This window comes from Sabethes cyaneus, chromosome 1 (assembly GCF_943734655.1).
Source record: "Sabethes cyaneus chromosome 1, idSabCyanKW18_F2, whole genome shotgun sequence".
Taxonomy (NCBI): domain Eukaryota; kingdom Metazoa; phylum Arthropoda; class Insecta; order Diptera; family Culicidae; genus Sabethes; species Sabethes cyaneus.
The window spans coordinates 172,767,242-172,787,439 of record NC_071353.1 but is presented as its reverse complement, the minus strand read 5'-3'; the positions used below and the strand labels follow the sequence as shown (position 1 = coordinate 172,787,439).

At 42.3% G+C, this 20,198-nt stretch overlaps 1 protein-coding gene across 1 annotated transcript; it reads left to right on the top strand.

Annotated features, from left to right (window-relative positions):
* Positions 1–4,374: 4,374 nt before the first annotated feature.
* Positions 4,375–17,238, top strand: LOC128733437 (uncharacterized). Its single transcript, XM_053827020.1, has 7 exons — positions 4,375–4,810; positions 4,882–4,976; positions 5,671–6,859; positions 15,043–15,671; positions 15,737–15,933; positions 16,024–16,128; positions 16,197–17,238. The coding sequence occupies exons 1-7, from the start codon at positions 4,771–4,773 to the stop codon at positions 16,255–16,257; spliced, it is 2,316 nt and encodes a 771-aa protein (XP_053682995.1). The 5' UTR covers positions 4,375–4,770; the 3' UTR covers positions 16,258–17,238.
* The last annotated feature ends 2,960 nt before the right edge of the window (positions 17,239–20,198 follow it).

Genomic DNA, 20,198 nt, shown 5'->3' with positions numbered 1-20,198 from the left:
TCTTATTTGTCTGAATATGTTCGCTTAGTGGGAAAGGATTCTTGAGGCCCTAATGAAAGTCAATAAACGGTTTTATGAAATCGGTAAATATTATAATTATTACTAATATTACTATTATTTTCAATAAAAGATTTCATACTTCAGTTTTTCATGCTTCAGTTTTCTTGCTTCATAAAGTTTTTTGCTTCTCAAATATTCTGGTGGAAAATTGAATCTTCTTGCTTCAGAGCTCGACTGGAAAATGATTCACTACTTGTTGTTAGGTTGCTATGCCCGAATAACAGAAGCATGGCAACGATATAGCGCTTGGATACTAATCAAGGTATACAGAAAGTAAGGTATGATCTTGAATCTCAGCCTTGATTATTAAATTCTTCGTAATCCAAATCGTTTTCTTCCTTTCCTTACTCTAAGTATATCCTCGAACAAATCGTATCGTAACTACTTCTGTGATATTGGAAAATATTTGTAGAATGCACTAAGAGATTGGTTCCTTATAATTCGCCATTATAAAATTGTATGTCCATATTTTTCTATGGAGGAGAAGGAGGATGTGCGGGGTAAGTCGACCTAGAGTCCGCCACTCTATATTGCATGCTCTCTTCGTCGATTTGAGATCGTCTAACGGATCGCGAGCAAGCAGAACATCCATTACGTGAGCAAGTGTCTAACAGGTAAGACGGGTGTGGGTCGAACATCGAGGCTGGCGTAATGGGTGATTTCCTAGTGGTGATTCGGTATTTCACAATTTATTTACAAGTCCTCGACTAATTCGTATAGACTGTCCCTACATATTACTTATTCTATGTTTAAAGGTTATTTTACTAATGTTAAAATCATAGCACTCTAAGATATTGTCAAACTCTCTACAGCAAGCATTAAACGGATTATTTTGGGCATATGGCTTGGAGGCACGTTGATTGGAACACGGCTCAGCAAGTCGGGGCAGTCGATATTATTGCCAAAAAGGTCGAAAACAAAAAGCCGTTGCAGCAGTGTCCTTCTAGTTGTCAGCGTCGGTAGATGGATAAGCGCGCATCGGTTTTCGTAATGCGGTAGACGAACAGGATCGCGCCAGGGCAGGAGTCGTAGTGCATATCGAACAAAGTGGCGTTGGATTCGTTCGATTCGATTTACTTGCACAGCATGATAAGGAGCCCACACAAGCACTCTATACTCCAGTATGCTCCGTACAAGTGCACAATATAACGACTCTAGGCAGTAGACATCTTGGAATTGCTTCGTGTTTTGTTTGACGAACCCCAATACAGCATAGGCTTTTGGCAGTAGTAAACGCAATGTGCTGTGCGAAACTCAATTTGCTGTCTAGTAGAATGCCCAGATCTTTCACTGTATTTACACGGTTGATACTTGGTGCAGACATTTTATAATCGAATGTTATAACGTTGCGTCTTTTTCTGCAGAAAGACTTGTCTTGTCGTTTTCTGTTTCTGTTCTGTTCCGTTTTTATTCGTCTTTATTCTTTTTTCGATCTTGGTTTTTGTCCTTTCAACACCTTTTCTATTGTTTCGTTTGTTCTTCGTTTTTTGTTTTCGTCTTTTCCGTTCCGTCCTTTTTAGCGTAACCAACCTATTTTGGACCCACTCAGCAGCTATACATAATTTGGACACTTACAGCAAAATCAAATGCAAGTGTCCAAATTATGTACAGCTGCTGATGGGGTCCAAAATAGGTTGGTTACCCTATGTATTGCTTTTTTGTCCGTTTTATCGCTTTTGTTTACCGTTCATTTTTTCTCTCTCCATTTTTTCTGTTCTCGTTTCTCCATTTTTCTGCTCCCATATTTTCCCCTTCCGTCTTCTTCCTTTTCTATCCTGTTTTTTGTTGTTTTCTGTCCAGTTTGTTCTCATTTTCTTTGTTTTTTTTTTTATTTTTTCCGTAGTTTCTTGAAAAAAGAAAAGAAAAACAAGAGGAAAGATCAGGATTGAAAAGGGCGAAAAGCGCGACAAAAAAGTAGAGCGAAAATGAGGGAAAACGAGACAAATAGGAGGACGGGTCTGACAGAAATCGTGACAAAAAAGGTGGGAAAACAGGAGAGAAAAATGAATAGGGAAAGAGGAATAGCGAGGGAGTAAAAAAAGCGACAGAGAAACCGAGGAAGACGGAAAAAAGGTAAAACGAAATATAAAAAGAGAAAAATGGAACACGAAACTGGAAAATGGGACAAATAAAGAAGAAAAGAAAGCCAAAGAAAAAGGTAAAACGGGAAGTAAAACAAAGTCGCGCACCAGAAGAAACCGTTCACATGCGCCAACTGGAACGATACACCACAGAGATAACGAACGAAACGTATACCGTTTAAGGCGGACTACAGAGTCCTTGAAAACGACCTTGGAAACGTCTATACGGTCTGAAGCTCGCGTATGGAACCGGAAACTGAATTCCGTTTTCAAGGCCACGGGATTCTAGCCAGCGAAGGCGGATCCATGGCTGTATATACGCGCAGTTAAGGTTTATGGTGTATGGTCGTATATTTTCATCTACTTTGACGAAGTGCATACGGTCATCATGACGCAGACGAAGAAAAAGTTTGATGTAATTTTCAAGAGTCTTCAAGCCCATTTGAACGTGACGGATTTGGGAGACGTTCGTCATTTTCTTGGAATGGAGGTAAAGAGATCCATACATCATCACAAATAAAGGATCAACTACGTACCTACTACATCATATCAACTACGTAGCCACGTACATCCGAGGCTATTTGAGAAGAGGTACTCACCTGATGTTGTTGAACGGGGACTGTGCCTGCTCGGACGACGGCACTCACTCGCTCGCTGGAGGGATTCCAGCGCGTGGAAGCTGTTTGGGGTTGATGTTAACACTGATAAAAAATCTTTCAGCGGTGCCTTGATTGCTGTTTCAAAAGAATAACCTCACACGGCAACAGATTTGCATAAGTACAGTCATTCATGGTTTGAAGTTTTTGCTGTGTAGATTCCACCAGACAAAAGCAGTAACGCTGCTGTGATCGCTGCACACATCACCTCTGTTGTGGCCTTGGACTCAATGGTCTCGTTGGCTTTCAGATTGAAGCTCGGCAGCAGGCGATAGTTAACGTTTGTAGTTATCTGCTGATGATGGAGATAACAGCTTGCGGTTGACCAGCTAAAGTTTTATCGGAACGCTTGATGGCTGTAATATATTTGTTGTATAGCAGCCCATCAAGCGCTTGTTCCATTGGTTTTAGCTATGCAGCAGTTAAATAAACCACTTTTAAATAAAAATGTTTGTCGGGTCGGTATTCGTACGTGATGGTCGGAAGTCGGCGATCAGTACCCCTGCGACCGGGCTAGTTATTTGCTGACGCTTGTTGTCGAATCCGTAGGAAATCCGATTGACAAAATGGACTACCAGGAAAAGATTCCGAAAACTATCCTTGTTTGCTGCTGCAGTCCGTTAATTCAGCTGGTAGGAAGCCTGCAAATTCAGCTCAATTCTTTCAGGTTCAATTGTTACATTTGCCACCTTGATTGGCGGCCATGTTTCTACCTTCAGAAGTCTGAAATTTAATAAAGTCAGAAGTGTGCTTCGGGAGGACCGAAAATTGATCGCTGTCAAGAAGCCGGTTTGTTGTTCCGGTTGTTCCATTTGCGGTGGCAGTGGACTACACACGGGCCTTGTTTGCTGGAGTGGGGTCTGATCATGGAGGAAAATTTTAAGCGAATTCCTTTACTATTGTCAACTGGAGTTCTTATCCTTTGCAATCCGGACGTTGAGAAATCTTGCACATTCAAAATTCAGAGGCTGCGCACATGTGAAAATATTCCGATTAAAAATGAACTCGCTTAATCTGAACAAATTTTTAACTTGTTCATAGTGACTAAAAATTCAAAGTAAATAAAAATGAAAAGTATATTCTTCATTTTCTTGATTCAGGAAAAGAAATTTTTTAATGTTATCCCAACCCTGGTTCGAGCACCATCCGAGTTGTTGTTCAGCTGTCAAAGGGTGAACGTCAAATTAGCAGATTCCTTTTTGTCGTCATTCATGTTTCGTCTTTCGTTCGTTCGTTTCATTCAACTTTGCCTGTCTGCCAGCAGGGTTGCCACATGCACAGATTATTCTGTGTTTAACAGATATTTGAAAGAAATCGCCTGTACAGAATCTGTATGCATAGAATACAGATTTTCGCCAAATTACACAGATTAAACAGATTTTTGAGCTTTTACATGAGAGTGAAAGAGACGGAAATAGTCAGCAAAATGACTCTCTGTCTCTTTCACTCTCATTGTTTTGTATTGGACAGATTTTTGCACAGATATTTTTTCTCGCCGTACAGATTGTCAGATTTTTCCAACAAAAAACACAGAATTATATGTGGCATCCCTGTCTGCCAGTGCCAGTCGCCACGGTCAAGTCGAAACGCCATAAGCTCTATATAATAATTATTATTCATGTGTTTTGTCAGCAATTTTTATTTTCCTGCGGTTTTCAACTAAACAGTTTCGCGTTTATTTTGCTGCCGTTTTGCGAGTTTTCTTTTTGTGCGTGATCGTGTGAAATGATCGCTCATCACCCGCTGCTAGGTGAAAATGTGAACGCAATCTCTTGTGGATAACTTTTTTCTTTCGCACTTGATCGGTGAATGTGTTTCCATTGTTATATGTATTTATTCCTGTATGATTTCAAATTATCAAAAGAAACTGCGTAAAGATTGACCTCTTGGGTCGTCAGGAATCGAGAAACTTGTTTGAAAAGCTGGTTTAGTTTTTTTGTTTTTAACACGTAATTTCGGAATTTCGCCTGGAAATGTGGAAGTGTCACAAGTGCGGAAAACCTGTATTTTTCGGTGAGTTTTTATTTTTTGAGTTTGTTTTAACAAACTTACTAATTCGAAACATGTCCCCTTTGTATCTTCAGCTGAGCGAAAGCAATCCTTAGGTTACGACTGGCATCCGGAATGTCTGCGCTGTGAGGAATGTGGAAAACGACTTAATCCAGGACAGCACGCCGAAGTAAGTTATTATCCTCTTTCGTATCGTAATGTATCGAAATGCTATAGTGGTGCAAATTAATATTCCACCCACGGGTTTGAATATAAATTACCGAATCAACCGACCGTAGTCGGTTTAGGCTTTCGAGCATGCAAGAGTTGTTTTTATTTAATAATGGTTTTTATTTAAAAGCGCTTGCGTTCAAAGAGTTGCTCGCAATAGAACGCCTTTTTCGCACCTATTTTGGATAACTTCTAGAAGTGAACAGCTTCGAATGTCCAAAACAAACATCGTTCTCAGTTAGCTAGAGTTACGAAGATTTGTTTGCGCAGATAACAAACACTCAGATCACTCAGATATGGTTATGCAAATAGCATTCTGCGGAGGGAACAGAAGTAAAGTTACACACGCGCGCAATCCGACTTATTTAGGAGCTCACGCAGTAGGCGAACTTATCCTGACTGATACCAAAAGAGCAGCACTTTCAGGTATCGAATTGTTACCCTTATATCAGTAGGAAATTATTTAATTATTTAAAAGTTTCATTTAGTGTGCTCAGTTGAATGACTAGAAATGTGTTACATAGGAAAGCAGTGAAAAATTATTTAAAGATTTTTATGTTTCTCTTAAACGATTAATACAAAGTGAACAATTCTATATCTAAACTGGAACATTAGTAATTTCAATCAATTCGTTTCTTTCTTCCCATTCACAGCACAAAGGTGTTCCGTACTGTCACGTGCCTTGCTATGGTGCTCTATTTGGACCGCAGCTGTTTGGCCACGGGACGCGCGTGGAATCGCACAAAAGCTACGGCCAGCCGGAGCTGAAGAAACAAGCTATCGGGCGTTCGCCGACCGGCGGTTGTGCGACAGGCCCCGTGATTCCCCGGGCCCATCTGGAGGCCAAACTGAAGCTGTACAATCAATTTCCGAACAACAAAAGCCAGGAAATTCGCAGTCGCGAAGTAAACGGACGCATAGTGCTGGAAGGTTCGCTGAGAATTTACTGGGGCGTCCAGGGGATTATTCATCTCAAAGAGGACGATGACCAGCGTACGGTAGTGACGGTTAGGAAGCGGAATTCCTATCGCTACAGCAATCCCAGCTCGATGGTTTCGGCTATGCGAGATCTGGAGGACAAAGAGAATCTCAACCCCGACCATCCGAGGAGCGATCCGATGAGTTCCAGCCTGACGGAGGCAGGAGATGGCAACGATACCACGACGATATCGGAGAGTCTGTCCTATGACACGCTTAGCATTTCATCGGATCTAACCTCAATTGGCTCCTCGAAGCCCAATTCGGGGGAAAACTCAAAAGAAGTATCACCCAGTCATGCTCAAAATGGGACCAAGTTCGTAACGCTGCCTCCAAAGCTGGACGTCAAGCAGGAATGGGACGAACTGGACGATCTGCTGCAAATCGAACGAAAAACCGATGAAACAGAAAAACTCTATCGAACCATGCCCTCTCCGTTGCCATCATCGACTGCTGCCGATTGTGACGGAGATAATTCTCATCGAAGCGATCCGGCATCGGACAGCGTTACCGATACGGACTATAAGACGCTCACTCCTCAGCTGGCCACCGAGTCCGAATCATCCTCGTCAACCGTAACGGATAGCAACACAACAACCACAAACGGGGACGAGGAATTCAAAACCCCTCAGGGAACGCTGCGTTCGCACGATTTCGAAGCATTCAAGATGCAAATCAGCCAGGAGTTCATCAACGGAGCAGCAAATCTGGGAACAACCGATGGCACCCTTAAACTCAACCAACCCATTGACCCGGCTAGGATAAATGATTCGCTGAAACTCTACAACGAATCGGTGATGAACCGGAGTCTGTCCGATGAGCAGTGTCGAAATGTATTTTCGCTCCCGCAGGGCAACATAACCGGTAAGTTACAAAGTTTATTCTGTTGATTTTTTCAAAAAGAACTCGTGATGGCAAGTGGCCGGCATCGCGCAGCAGCTGTGGTCGTGAATGCGTTCCCGTTGCGTTATGCCTCCGATTCGGCTGATCCGATCCTGGTACTCGGTTAGCCGTTTCCCATCCTGGTATGGGCGTTCAGGCCAGTGGCTGAAGGTTATGTAGCTTTTTGGAATCCTGGAGATTTTCTCAGTGTTTCGATCGGGGTACTGGCAACTTTCGCCGGGTGGACACAGCTGACAGGAGCACAGGCCACCGGCACAGCAGCGAAGGCCACTACAGGCAGTTCCGTTACACTCGCGAATGTAATATTTGGTGTCCTCCGGGTGCGGACCAAGCTGATACTCAGGTAGATGGTCGTAATCGATCTGGTAGGTGGATTTGATTGGTGACTGACCGGCTTGCTGCATCCAAACGGAATTATGCTGCAAGTCTTCGTAGACGATCGGATGACTGTTGCATAGGTTCGGTAGGAACTGATTGGTGCCGCAGTCGTAACCGGTCCGTTGATGGGTGACTAGTGGTTCCGGTGGACTGATGGGTGTCGTGCAAGCCAGAGGGGGTGAGAAACAGCTTGGTGGAAGATTTGGGTCACTTTCGCGTTGCAGAACAATTTCTCGATTTGCCACCGGTCGGATGTAGTCCGCTGCGTAGGTGGTCTCGAAGAACATTGGTTGTTGGGACATTTTAGTTTGCAGAAAAGAGAAATTAATTTTTTTTGCACCGGAATTTAGGTTGACACTTTTCTTTAGATGGTACCAGACTAGTAGTGAAAAAGCGGCATGCTTTGATCTGTTTGCTAAGGCATGGAAAAAAACATAACCTGGAAAAACTCAGTGTTTCGAAAACAACTCTACCCATAAAAAGTGTATGTAGGTATTCCTATAAAAAAAATTCTGACGAACTGGAATTACAGTGAGCACTTAGAAGCAGCGAACTTGCAAAATTTGGTCAACCCGGTACTTATTCAGAATCCAGCTAATCATCTTTCGACTGATGACAAACTTGGGTAATCCTTGTCGGAACGTTGACTGCTTTAAATAGGATATTTTATCAGCCTGATTTTGAATTAACCGGTAGATGGCTTTTCCTGCCACCCGTGGGAAAACTGTAAAAAATTTCCACAGTGTGTAAAAACTGTGAAAAAAAACCTGAGATGGGCCTGAGAAGATTACTAATGTAAAGATAAACGTTCCCAGTTGACCGAAGGAGCTGTTTCTACTTGGAGAAGCGTCCTGACCTCACCGGTAAATCGGAAATTGCGTGATGCTGATGCTGTGAAAGATATTGGAATGAATCTCCTCCTACGGTTGCATTTCGACGTTTGCTGTTTCTATGCCAGCGAAACAAGCGGGACTAAAAGGGGACTAAAAGAATGTTGGATCTAATTAAGGCACACTGTACCATGCTACAGAAGCTATTTCATTCTCATTTGCATCGCAACATTTGCCACTCTTCATTAGTAATCGATTTAGTGAACTATTAGATTCGGTAGCAACTAGAAACCCTTACCTGACAAGCATTTGGTAGTGCAAATTCGGACGTAAATACTTCCCCACGGTTACGCTTAGTCTTCTCCTCCTTATACTTCATGCTTCGGAGCCGGGATCTACGCTTCATAGTGGCGCATGGTTTAATCGACCGTTGTTAATCTCTATTAGAATTCGTAGATAACTATCGTAGGATTCCAGTGGTAAACCCTCAAACGATGCCAAAACTAACACGGGAAGTTTCGGAAGAAACACACCACGAATTGTAAGATGGACTCTTGGGAGCTCGAAAACCTCGCTAGCTTTATTTACTCCGGAAAGCATCACAGTCAGCACCTCCGACTGTCTAGCTTTTCCTTCTAAACAATTATCAACTTAGTTTAACACTTCTCTGATCGAACATCTTTACGATGTTATAATCGGATGAGGAACCTTAATGTTCACATTGGTTTCCGCAGGTACACGTCTGTAATTGCCATCTTTTCTTGTAATTTTGCTCGATGCTTCGACCAACAATTCTAGCCAATCCTCGAATTCTGATGATGCAATCGTGTTTGTGGGACTTGCAAGTTAAAACAAGCGGCAAAGATCCAGAAGACGAAAGCAGACTTTTGATTGGAAGCTTGGAACGCGAAATGGTCGGTCTCTAAATTTCCCAGAAAGGAGCCGCTATAGCGATGCCGGGGTTATATTAAAAGGAGATGATACGTATAGGAATAATCATACCTTCTACCAAAAGTGCTGCATCATACAGCTTCTATTGTCATGGACGAGATGCAGAAGGGAATAATCGGATGATGGCTAATCAAGCCTGTGATGTCCAGTCGGAGAATTAAGAGCTGATTTTCTAACTACAAAATCATTAACGTTCACAGCTCTCGCCTTGATCGACGGTGACAAAAATAAATTGGAGCACGATTTATATTGAGATCGTCATCGAGGACTCAAGTTGGTCAAAAGGAAGAAACAAACGAGCGAAAATGGCCTAAAACTTATCGATTTAGCCGCCTCCAAGAACTTGATGTAGTACGTAGTATCTTCGTCCAGCCTCCAGCCTGACTTTCCCTATCGGTACAGCTGAAGATCGTTCAATTCAAGAATCATTCAATCGCACTTTTTTATATCGGAATGGCTTCTTAGACATTATCAATGTCATACCCTATACGGTGAGCTGGTTTAACGAGCAGGTTCAGCGTTAAGGTTAATAATAATAAAAATAATTATACTGCCTAGAGCCACCCTTGTGAAATGTGGAACAATACAATCAGAAACTTGGGCAGCAAATGATTCAATGATTTCAAAGCTGCGTATGATAGTGTAAACCTTGTCGGAGCTATGAAAAATTCTGGACGAAAATGGCTTTCCGGGTAAGCTTACTAGACTTATCATTGGCTACAATAGATCTCGAATTTTGGAAATCTAAATACATCGCTGCAAAGCTCTAAGAATAAGATATATTTCCGGAGAGTTTTGAACTGATTGCTTGAAAAATAAAAAAGTTATAGGCATTTACGTGAAGACAAAAAATGTTGTCATAGTCGGGCCATATTGTACAGGTTGGGCCACCGCAGAAAATCTAAGACATACGTATTGAAATTCTATATAGAGACATGAAAAGAATGAATTCCGTGAACAACGGTTCATATAAGTACAAATACCCTATTTTTAGTTGCATTTTTGCGAAATCTTGGCGATTTTGTAAAATCAATATTGCTACAATCGCCTTTTCCGAAGTGTACAACTATAATGAAAAAAAAAAACTACAAAAATATAGGTATTTATCGTTATAATTTTGCTTTATTTCATCGCATCTTACGTGACTGACATTCTCTAGCGATTATTGCGCTTCTGCGCTTAAAAGTATGGTGGCCCAACCATGACTACTCAAGTGGCCCGACCTTTACAAATAGCGCTTTTCTAGTATTTCACCTTAGCCTTCCCAAACACCTTACTGGAGGGGATTTTTCTATAGTATTCGTGTGCAGCACAACACATTTCATACATTTTCAAAATTTATCTCGATAATTGCATTTCATGAATCATTTCTTGAAGAAAAGTTCATTGCGCCTGGTAAACTTTTTTGTATGATTTAGTCACTGAATTCAGTATGGGTGTTATGAATACACGATTGAAACTCACAATATTGTGAAAAGTGAACTATCACGGTAAGAATTATTACAATGGTTGTATCATAGATATCATGAGTTACTAAAACTGTAAAATCGTGATGGCCCGAGCATAACAGTGACCCGACGATAACGACAATACCCTGTATGCTGATGGGCGGGAACTTGGTGGCCGCGGAACTGGAGACTAGTTGCCATGGACCGAATCAGATGGAGGAATTATGTAACGCAGGCTTTGTCATACGAAATAGGGACAAGTAAGTAATGGCATCAACACCGGCAGAAGAAGCGCCTGCAGTTACTGTGCGATATCGAGATTCAGATTGTAATGCATAATGAGCAAATTTAAAGCTAGAATCTCTTTGAAGTTTGTGAATGCTTGCCATCATTCTTATGACCAACGGAATTCGGTGCAGGCCTTAAGCAGCTCTCTGATGCAACGGGCAGCGGAAAGTTCTCATCACGGGGACGAATTTCCGCCAACATTATCAAAATAACCACAAGTGACCAGCCAGCATGGTGTTTATCAGCTGCTGGAATGCCTCTGGAGCGATGTTGATGGCGAGAAGGTGACAACTATCTTCGTCGATTTCTACCTGGAGGAAAGCATCAGAATCGTCAGATCGAGTCTGACTGAAGACGGTGCAGTTGCCTAGCTTATTACGACTGCCGGCCATCATTGAGACCGGTAGAGTAGTTCCCACAGACTCTATTGTTGCCGTTGGCCTTGCGAACGACTACGATCGGAGCCGCCCAGTTCGAAAAATTAATCGGTGTGCTGATCATGGCGCGCTCCAACCTGTCCAACTCGTCATCCAAAGCTATATCCACAAAGCCACCTGGAGATCACCTGACCAACGATGTCGACTTGGATCATTACCTAGTAGCAGTCATGCGCGTTCAAAACTAACGACGGTATATGGTTGGGCGTCGTCAAAGGCATTAGTAGAGACTTCAAAACGCGAAGCTCATATCTTAATGCCAAGCGAGCGGTTTGTCAAATAGCATCAGAAGCAGGACATCTAGGATATGTTGATTTCTAGTTTCGCTAGTTGGCATGACATAAAAGAACATGGTGTGTACTTGCCGTGAGATAGGTTACGGAACCCTTTTTTCCACACCCACACGCAGGATCGAGACGACCGTTTTACGCTGGCAGCAATAGCTCGACTGCGGCGAAGGGGTTGACGGCTTCCATAATAAGTACTAATATCGTTGCGTTTCAGAATCCGGTTAAGTAATGAAAGGCGGTCAGTCCTGCAATCGAGATCTAAGACCCCGAATGATAGTTTACGGGTCATCCAGTCTCCGCTAAGGTGTTTAAATAAGCTAAACTGTGAATTTGTCTTCGCAACTATCTTTTCAGTATGTCGAACGAAGTGGAAAAGATCCACTTAGAGACCAAGTATTTCGCAAAAACCGACGAACTGGTGTATGGTATCCTGAAATATGCGTATATGCGCAAAATTGGCATGAATAAAGACGTAAACGTTCGGAAAAAGTTGTGGAAGCTCGTTCAAAGCAAAGCAAAGTGGCTTCCTCGAGGCACAAAGGACCAAACCGAAAACGACAATGATTTGCTGTTATCGATATTAACAAATTACGATCGATTTCTGTAATAATCGTCTGTCCACTGCAAATTCATTCCGCCTATTCCGTATTTCGGATGCATTTATAATAGCCAGAACCATCTCGAACCGAACCACAGTCCGGACTAATTTGTACATCCTGATTCTCAAAAGAAAAGTCAAGGCGTTTTTCGTGAAGAAATACGCGAGTGGTCGTGGGTTCGAATCTTAGTAGAATCAGGCCATTCGATGTCATGTGACCGTGAGGAACGTGCTGCTCTAGCCAAAGATGCTGATACCTGATACCAAGTGACCTTAGCTTGGGTTTATTCTCAGGCCCCTCATTACCCTTCCTTCATGCTGAGTTCTATATTACCTCGATGAAGCCTCTTGACAGTGTAAAAGTCTTGAGTCCGAACATGGAAAAAAATCCTGTCATTGGAAGCCATGGCTTTTATCTGTCGATCATGATAACGGTCTGAGGGTCATAAATGTCGTCGCGGCCGGAGGTATAGTCGTAGTACCTTCCACGTCTCAATATTCGGAAACACCTGGAGGCATCGAAATGGAGAGTCTAGGTCTCAGATCGATCATGTGCTGATTGGTGGTCAATATTCTTCGGATATCACCGATGCACGGTCTTTTCGGTGAGACCAAATATCGACTCTGACCACTATCTCGTCGTGTGTAAGATTTGCGCAAGGTGGTCGAACGCGGCGAAGGCTCGCACTGAGAGTACGCTATGTTTCAACATGCAGCGGCTCACGGTAGATGGCGTGTAACAGCGCAATACGCCAGACAGCTTGATCAACGCAAGAACAGCAGGATAAACGATTAGAATAAGAAGATATAGGTGGGTTTGGGAGAAACATTCGCGATGCTGTTGAAACAACTACGGGGTGGGAAACAGCGTACCAGCTGGTTTGATACAGAATGCCAGAAAGTGACAGATGAGAAGAAGCAAACTTGGAGTCTCATGCTTATGGAGTCTCATGTTAATATGCCGGACAAGGTTAGTCAAGAGAGGTTTTCTGATGTTCAAATTTGTTTTTCACCCCCGCTGGGTTACTCTTGACGACCACCGAAATTTTCAATGCGGAAACTGTTGAATGTATAAACAACGTCGATGGTTGCTAACCAATCGTTCCGCACACTTCTCTTCTACAAACTGTGAAAACTAGATCACCTATTTTAACTCACCTTGATGCCGGAGGAGTGGTTGGAAGACCTTATTTGGCCTAGATTTAAAACAGGATACCGGCTTGGGTGTAAAACATTGCTCAATTCTGTTTATAACCTGTTTTCTCGTATCCTATTTCGTAGACTGAGCCCGTTAGCGGAGTCCTTTGCCGGAGAGTACCAAGATGGTCGCTCGTGAGGGTCGCTGCACGGCGGATCTCATATTTACCCATCAGCGTCAGCCACTGGACAACTTCCAAGAATACAATTTTCCGACTCATCATCTGTTTGTGAACTTTAAGGTGGCGTACGCTTCAGTCAAATTATATGAACTGCAGCAGATAATGTTAGAACATAGTTTTCTGGTGTAATTAGTTCAGCTGATTCGTACGACGCTGAAAGCATTCGACTGACTCTCTAACCTGTTATTCAGCACTGCCTTGGAAGGTGCAATACAAGGAGCAAACGTGAAAGGGAACGGAACTATCATCGCAATCTTCACATGCTGTTTGCATATGACGTTGATATCAGTAGAATCAACCGTAAAGCAGTAGAAGATGCCTTTGAGCTTTTTAATGGTGTTGTTGCCGAAGTGGGATTGGTTATAAATTGTTATGAGATAGTGGAGCAATTCATTTACCTTGGTACGCACGTGACATGTTATAACAACGGTGTAAGCCGCAAAGTAAAGCGACGAACTACAGCAGCGAATCGGGTTTTCTAGGGATTATCAGCCAATTGAAATTCCTTAGTCTGCAAATGGGCACAAAACGAGTGCTCTACGTAACAATAATTCTCCTGGTGGCCGTTTACGGACATAAATCATGGAAGCTGAAGGAAATTGATCGACGAACGCTTGGGGTTCTTGAGCGTAAAATTCTGCTATCAATGCTTGGTGATGCACGAACCCCGAAGTGAAGGTAGTAAAATGTGCCAAACAGCGGCGGGCTGGACATGTGGCTAGAATGCCCGATGAAAAAGTAACCAAAACTGTTTTCAGCAGAGAACCAGCAAGAGGTCGTAGACTTCGGGGTAGAGCCCGCACCCAATGGATGTGCGCTGTCGAGGACGACGTATGGTTAGCTAGTTTTCGAGGGGACTGAAGAACGGTAGTCCATAATTCGTTCGGCGCAGGATCGAGCTAAGACGTCATTTGCATCAATTTGCAACATTTGCCGAGGAGAAATATAAAACAGATAAAATAGATGTCGGTGAACATAACCTAATTGAAACCACGAAAACCCCAACTTTGCTATTAGAAGAAGCACCCAAAATAAAAATCGTTTCAATTCCATCGGAAGATTTTTATTCCGCATCTTTTCTTTACCGATATGCTTGTTTCTCCTTCCGGTTCACTGCCTCAATCCATTTTGAAACAATACGACCCTGGCTTCAATCGTAGAATCCGGCGTTCCTCAGTCGCATTGCGTAATCATAGTGGGCATTACGAAACACAAAGGCACAACTGACGGCAGGAATCGGCTGACTCAGCGGTTCACAGCGCGTTCGACGGGGGCCTCCGCACGGACTGCAACAGGGTCCACAAGGTGCCACGCAGCTACCGCCACATGGTCCGCAGCAAGACGACGCCGGTGAGCAACATCCGTCGCAGCAGATACTGTTCGGCAGGCAGCACGAGTCAAACGGAAAACCGATGCAGTACATTTCTGAATTTTTTTTCGCAGAAACAAAAATTTTGACGTCTAGCACGAACCGAAAAATTTGCTGGAATGTTGTTTTCTCTACTCAGAGGTTACTTAGATTGTTTTCCCGTTTTCTACTTGCAGACTCATTCCACGTTGTTAATGATGACACGTTGAAGCCTTTGGGTGGAAAGCTTTCCAACGGCGGAGGACCGACGACTGCGAATGGGCAACGGACGTCGAACATTGCCTACCAACGTCACCAGTCCGATTCCGGATCGGTAACGTCGCCTGCTACGGACACGGACAGTTGGACCGGTGATCGCGGGTTGTTGCGCTCGAAATCCCACGGTAATAACTATTCCGGCAATAGTTTTATGGACAGTGACGACGAAGCAACGGAAACGTTGAAACCTTCGAACCGACCACAAACTTCGATTCGAATTAAGATGGATTGTTACGATGACAAACCACCGGTGGAGAATGGAGACGTTGTGAGTCCAACTACGGATGAAAGTTTGACGACGGTTAGTATGTCGTCGCCGACGACGACGACGGTGACCACGACGGAAGATGGGGTGGTGCTGCGGAAGCCACCGAAAACTGGTTCGACGGCTATTAAGCGTCGCTCCGGTAATCGACGATCGCGAACCAAGCTAAAGCGTAGATGTTCCATCAATGGGCACTACTACAATCGGGAGACGTCGTTTTTCACGCCACCTCACGGCTCGCAGATGAACGTTTGGGTAACGTCGACGCTCAATACTCAGGGGGTAGGTTCTTGCGGTCGGATTTGACCGTCGAAAACTGTTTTATTGGATGGTTTTTCTCATCGTAGGTGATCACCCTTCTATTGGAAAAGTACAAGGTCGAGAGCCGGGCGGAAAATTTTGCGCTGTTTGTTGTGAAAGACAACGGTGAACAGAAGAAGTTGAAGGAGGACGACTATCCGCTGGTGGCGCGGGTGATTCTTGGACCACACGAAGATATTGCCAAGCTGTTCCTTATGGATGGCCAGCAAACGCCGGAAATTAGGTGAGTTTCCTTTGTGTTTTGTGTCTTTTAAACAGAAATCGGTCAACTCATAATTTCCCGTGTTTGTTTTATCGATTTCAATTTGAGCAGTAGTGAAGTGGCTCAGTTTTTGAACCTCTCCATCCCGGAGTGCCGAGCAATACTCGAACGCTATCACGAGGAAGAACAGCGGGAACTGTTCCGAATAAGAACGAAGTGAGGCTTACTTTTGGATTATTTTTTATGGTAAATTTTGAGAAATAATATCGATGGGTTCGTTTTAGATATGCGGAACTCAAGCGAAGAATCGTTCAGCGAATGGAATCGCTGAAGGTAAGGCTGTAAACCGTTGTGACTAGCGCTGAAGAAACCTACTCGAATTGTAGATTGAATTAAACCAGTAGACGGTCGACGTAAACTTTTTGGTATGAAGAAGAAATATGTGGTAAAAAAATCTAATCATATAATTTATTTAGTACGATTTTAGTGCTTAAAATAAGCCGAAAATAATCAATTATTTAACCACAAAAATCTATTACTGATACTAATATATATCGTATTTAGCGGTTTTTCCTCCCTCAAACAATCAATCAACTGTTTATTGTTTATGCATAAACAAGTAGCCATTATTTGATTCTGTTTTTGTGTTCCTCAAGTTTAGTGAATAGTTGTAACCCTGCAGTTGGTTAAACTTATATCGAATGTTATCATTAGTACGCAATAGACAAAAAAGTCGGTCTAGAAATAATTTCCAAAATTCGAATCATATCATTTGTTGGGAATTGCTTATCAAAAAACTAAACTGTAAGTCAATCAGAAGAACGCACAACGCCAACTTCCAACCAGTATGTATATCGTAACGGTAAAGCTCAGTTTTTTCTATTCCTTTCGATTTTATACACGAATAAAACAACAAACCTTTAGACACTTTAGAGCTTGTTTCTCTTATCAAACTGTGAAGCATTGTGAAGACACGTTAAACCCGTGCTTACAATCGTGTCAGACTGAACGAAAGCAAGGTTGAGCAAACAAATAAATTTGCTTTGTAACAGAAACTGCCAAACCGCCGTGGTTGCAAGCCACATACCCAAATTCGGTTTGCAATCTTCTGTAATAAATAATCGACAAAATTAAAATGTCACGCCTGGTAAACACTTGGGGTTGAATCGAATACGAATACGAAAAAGTAAAACGGAATAATGAACAACAATCAGGGGGAAAACATGATAGATTATCACAGCAGCAGTTAGTGCAGTAGTGCTTGCTGATCCTTATGTTGCAATAATTTTGGCGCCCAAAAGTTGTGTAATAAATACTAGCGAACAATCAAATACGTATCAACAGAATAATTGCCTAAGCCTAGAAAGTTATTTTTACCGAAACTTTCCAATACTTCACCGTTTCGTCGTTCTAATGGCGTTTATGTCTTTCATTCTATCTGATCCGATGAGTTGTTTTCAGCTTTCTCACTCTGGTGTCAAGTGAGAAACCTGTTGATGATTGTAGCAGGCCTTGCTCTGCCCTGCATCCCAAGATAGACCTATTCTAGTTAGGGTAACTGGTGGTAAAATGCCCAGTCGGGGCAAAATGCGCCGCTGTAATATTTCACGAATTACTTACTTTTAAACTGTAATTAAGGTGCCAATCGCTTCTATTTTACATTACAAACTTGTGTTGAGCATATAAGCTTTCTAAATTACATAAATCCAATGAATAAACAAAAAAAATATTTGCAGGCTTATTTCTTACAATTTTCGCAACTTTTTTCGTAAGACATTACGCCACCAATAAACAATATTACGTATTTGTAAATGGCTCTTGTTTTGAACAATGGTCTCGGTATACAGCAGCCAACGTAAAATTGCCTAATTGAACTATTATTTATGTGATTTAAACGATTTTTTTAAACAAGTTCTAGCGGGGCAAAATGCGCCGTGAGAAGCATGAATTTACTTGCAGTGCAAACAAACGTTAATCGATCTAGTAGCCCATACACTTTTAGGCAAACGTCAAAGCGTTGGTAAAAGCAAAAGGCAAAGTGTTGTTTTAATTCTGATTCGCTCCGAAAAATCCGGCTAAGATGTCGCGAAGCTACATAAGAAAAACCCACCGTCGGTCTTGGCCGGAGCCTGCCACTTGCGGCGGTAGTTAAAACCAGTGAAAAACAGTGAAAGACGCGTTGCCGGCAAGGTACCAAGAAAAACCCTTGTGTGAAATCGACCGCGCCAGCGAAGATGGACCTGGCGATTGCAAAACCGCGATCCGAAATAACAGATTTAACAAGTAGGTAGGTCCTCACGCTGTTCTGAGTCGTGGCGGGTTTGCATTAAAATAAAACAGACAGCGCATTTTGCCAATTTGTTGTGGTGCATTTTGACCCTTTGTTGTGGTTCGTTTTGTACACACCTAGGCGCATTTTACCCCTAACGAATCTGAAAACAAATTTTCAAATGCCTTATATAATTTCACGATTTAAACGTGTTTTATTGATTTTTATGCTTCAGGACGAGCATGTTAGGTAAAAAACTGTTCTACTTTAGGGTTTATGTTCTAGTTTCTGGAAATGCACTCCGCATTGATGAATAATATGATATTCTTCTTAACGTGGGCATTATACCCCCAGTCCCCCTACAGCGAACTACCAGTGCATTACCTTGGTTACGGCTACAACAATTGGCGACGAAAGAAAAATTTGGGAGCATCTCGAAGCCCTTCAAGAATCTCGGAATTTTTAAGCCTGTAGAAAATGTCTGATGCCGATCTGAAAAGCGCGCTTCTGCAGCTTACCAATCTCATCGCAAAGTAGCAGCCCAGCACATTGAAGAACTTTAGAAGTACCTTTAGTAGCGCCTAGAGAACCGAGAAAGAAGCCTAGAAATGGCCCCAGAACCATCATGAGAAGGAGCTTGTCAAACGAAAACTCCTGAACGAAGCCGCGGCGAAGAAAATCTGATATGGTAGGAGGAAAAGACGCCCGAAAAAACTGAGAAAGCTGCAATTCCGACCAGCCGGCATGATGATCGAGACGCAGAAAAATCGTGGATCGTACATCGTGGACTCAGGAGCGGGTAGCCACATCGTTGCCTGCCAAGAATTTTTCACGGAGCTCAACGAAAGCGAGGTAAAACATGTCACACTTACCGACGGAAAGCGAGCTCTCGTCGAAAGAACAGTCTGAGTTCGAAAACAAGCACTGATGAAGCCTACAAGTTGTAAGCGAAATACGTATCTATCGTGAATAAAATTAATAGTGGAGTTCAATCGTAAAAAAGTTCTCTTTAATTTCAATCTGCATACCGTTCTGATTCAAACTTAGAACAGTCTAAAACTTCGAACACTTCAGAATACAATGCTCGTAGTATCGCTAATATGAAAATATTATGATTATTGTACACCACCGTGTTTGTTAGAATGTCCTCTATCCGATGAGGTATGACATTGAACTGTATTTTATCGCCATCAAAATCCGTTCGAAGTCACGTCATACGAACTGTGGGATGGAGACAAACCAAACGTCGGTAATCTCCGAGTTTTTGGTGCCATCACCTGAGTAGAGGTCCCGAAGCAGCAGAGGAAGAAGCTAAATGCTACATCCCGGAAGCTGATGTTCGTGGTATTTTCCCTGAATCACAGGGTGTATCGTTTCCTGTACAAAACCTCCCGAAAAGTCTACGTCGGCAAAGATGCCACATTTGTTGAAGGATGACGACAAGGTTTGTCGGTAGAAACGCAGCATCTATGGGTTAAAACAATCGGCATGGCCACTAGCAAATGTCACTTTTGAATCGTTTTTCTATCTTTTGTATCGTTTTTTTCGTCATTTTTGTATCCATTTTGTATAATTTGTGCCCTATTTGTAATATTTTTTTATGTTTTGTCATTTTTATACAGATTTTGCGTCATTTTTTTCGATTTTGGATTTCTTCTGGTACAGGCATACCTCGATATAAGACAATTTATAATTTCCAAAAGTTGTCTTATATCGAAATTGTCTTATATCGAAACATGGTTTTTTCAAAAAAAATTTGCTTTAGCGGTCGCCAGTTTTGCTCTGTGTTATGTGTTTACGGTTTTTGAACTATTTATTATTGTTTGAACTATTAGTTTTTTACTATTTTTAGGATTATTTTGAAATAATGAACATCTTCATGGCACCGATTTCAGAATGGAAAATCAGCTCTGGTATCGTTATCAGCTATGTCAAAGGGATTTGTTTCGATATAAGACAAAATTGTCTTATATCGAATTGTCTTATATCGAGGTTGTTTTATAACGAGGCTGTCTTA

Excerpts from the sequence above, each read along its gene's own strand:
- LOC128733437 (XM_053827020.1), top strand. The coding sequence starts at position 4,771 with ATGTGGAAGTGTCACAAGTGCGGAAAACCTGTATTTTTCG. Across the intron at positions 4,811-4,881 it reads CGGAAAACCTGTATTTTTCG|CTGAGCGAAAGCAATCCTTA; the intron begins GTGAGTTTTTAT and ends TTGTATCTTCAG. Across the intron at positions 6,860-15,042 it reads CCCGCAGGGCAACATAACCG|ACTCATTCCACGTTGTTAAT; the intron begins GTAAGTTACAAA and ends TTCTACTTGCAG.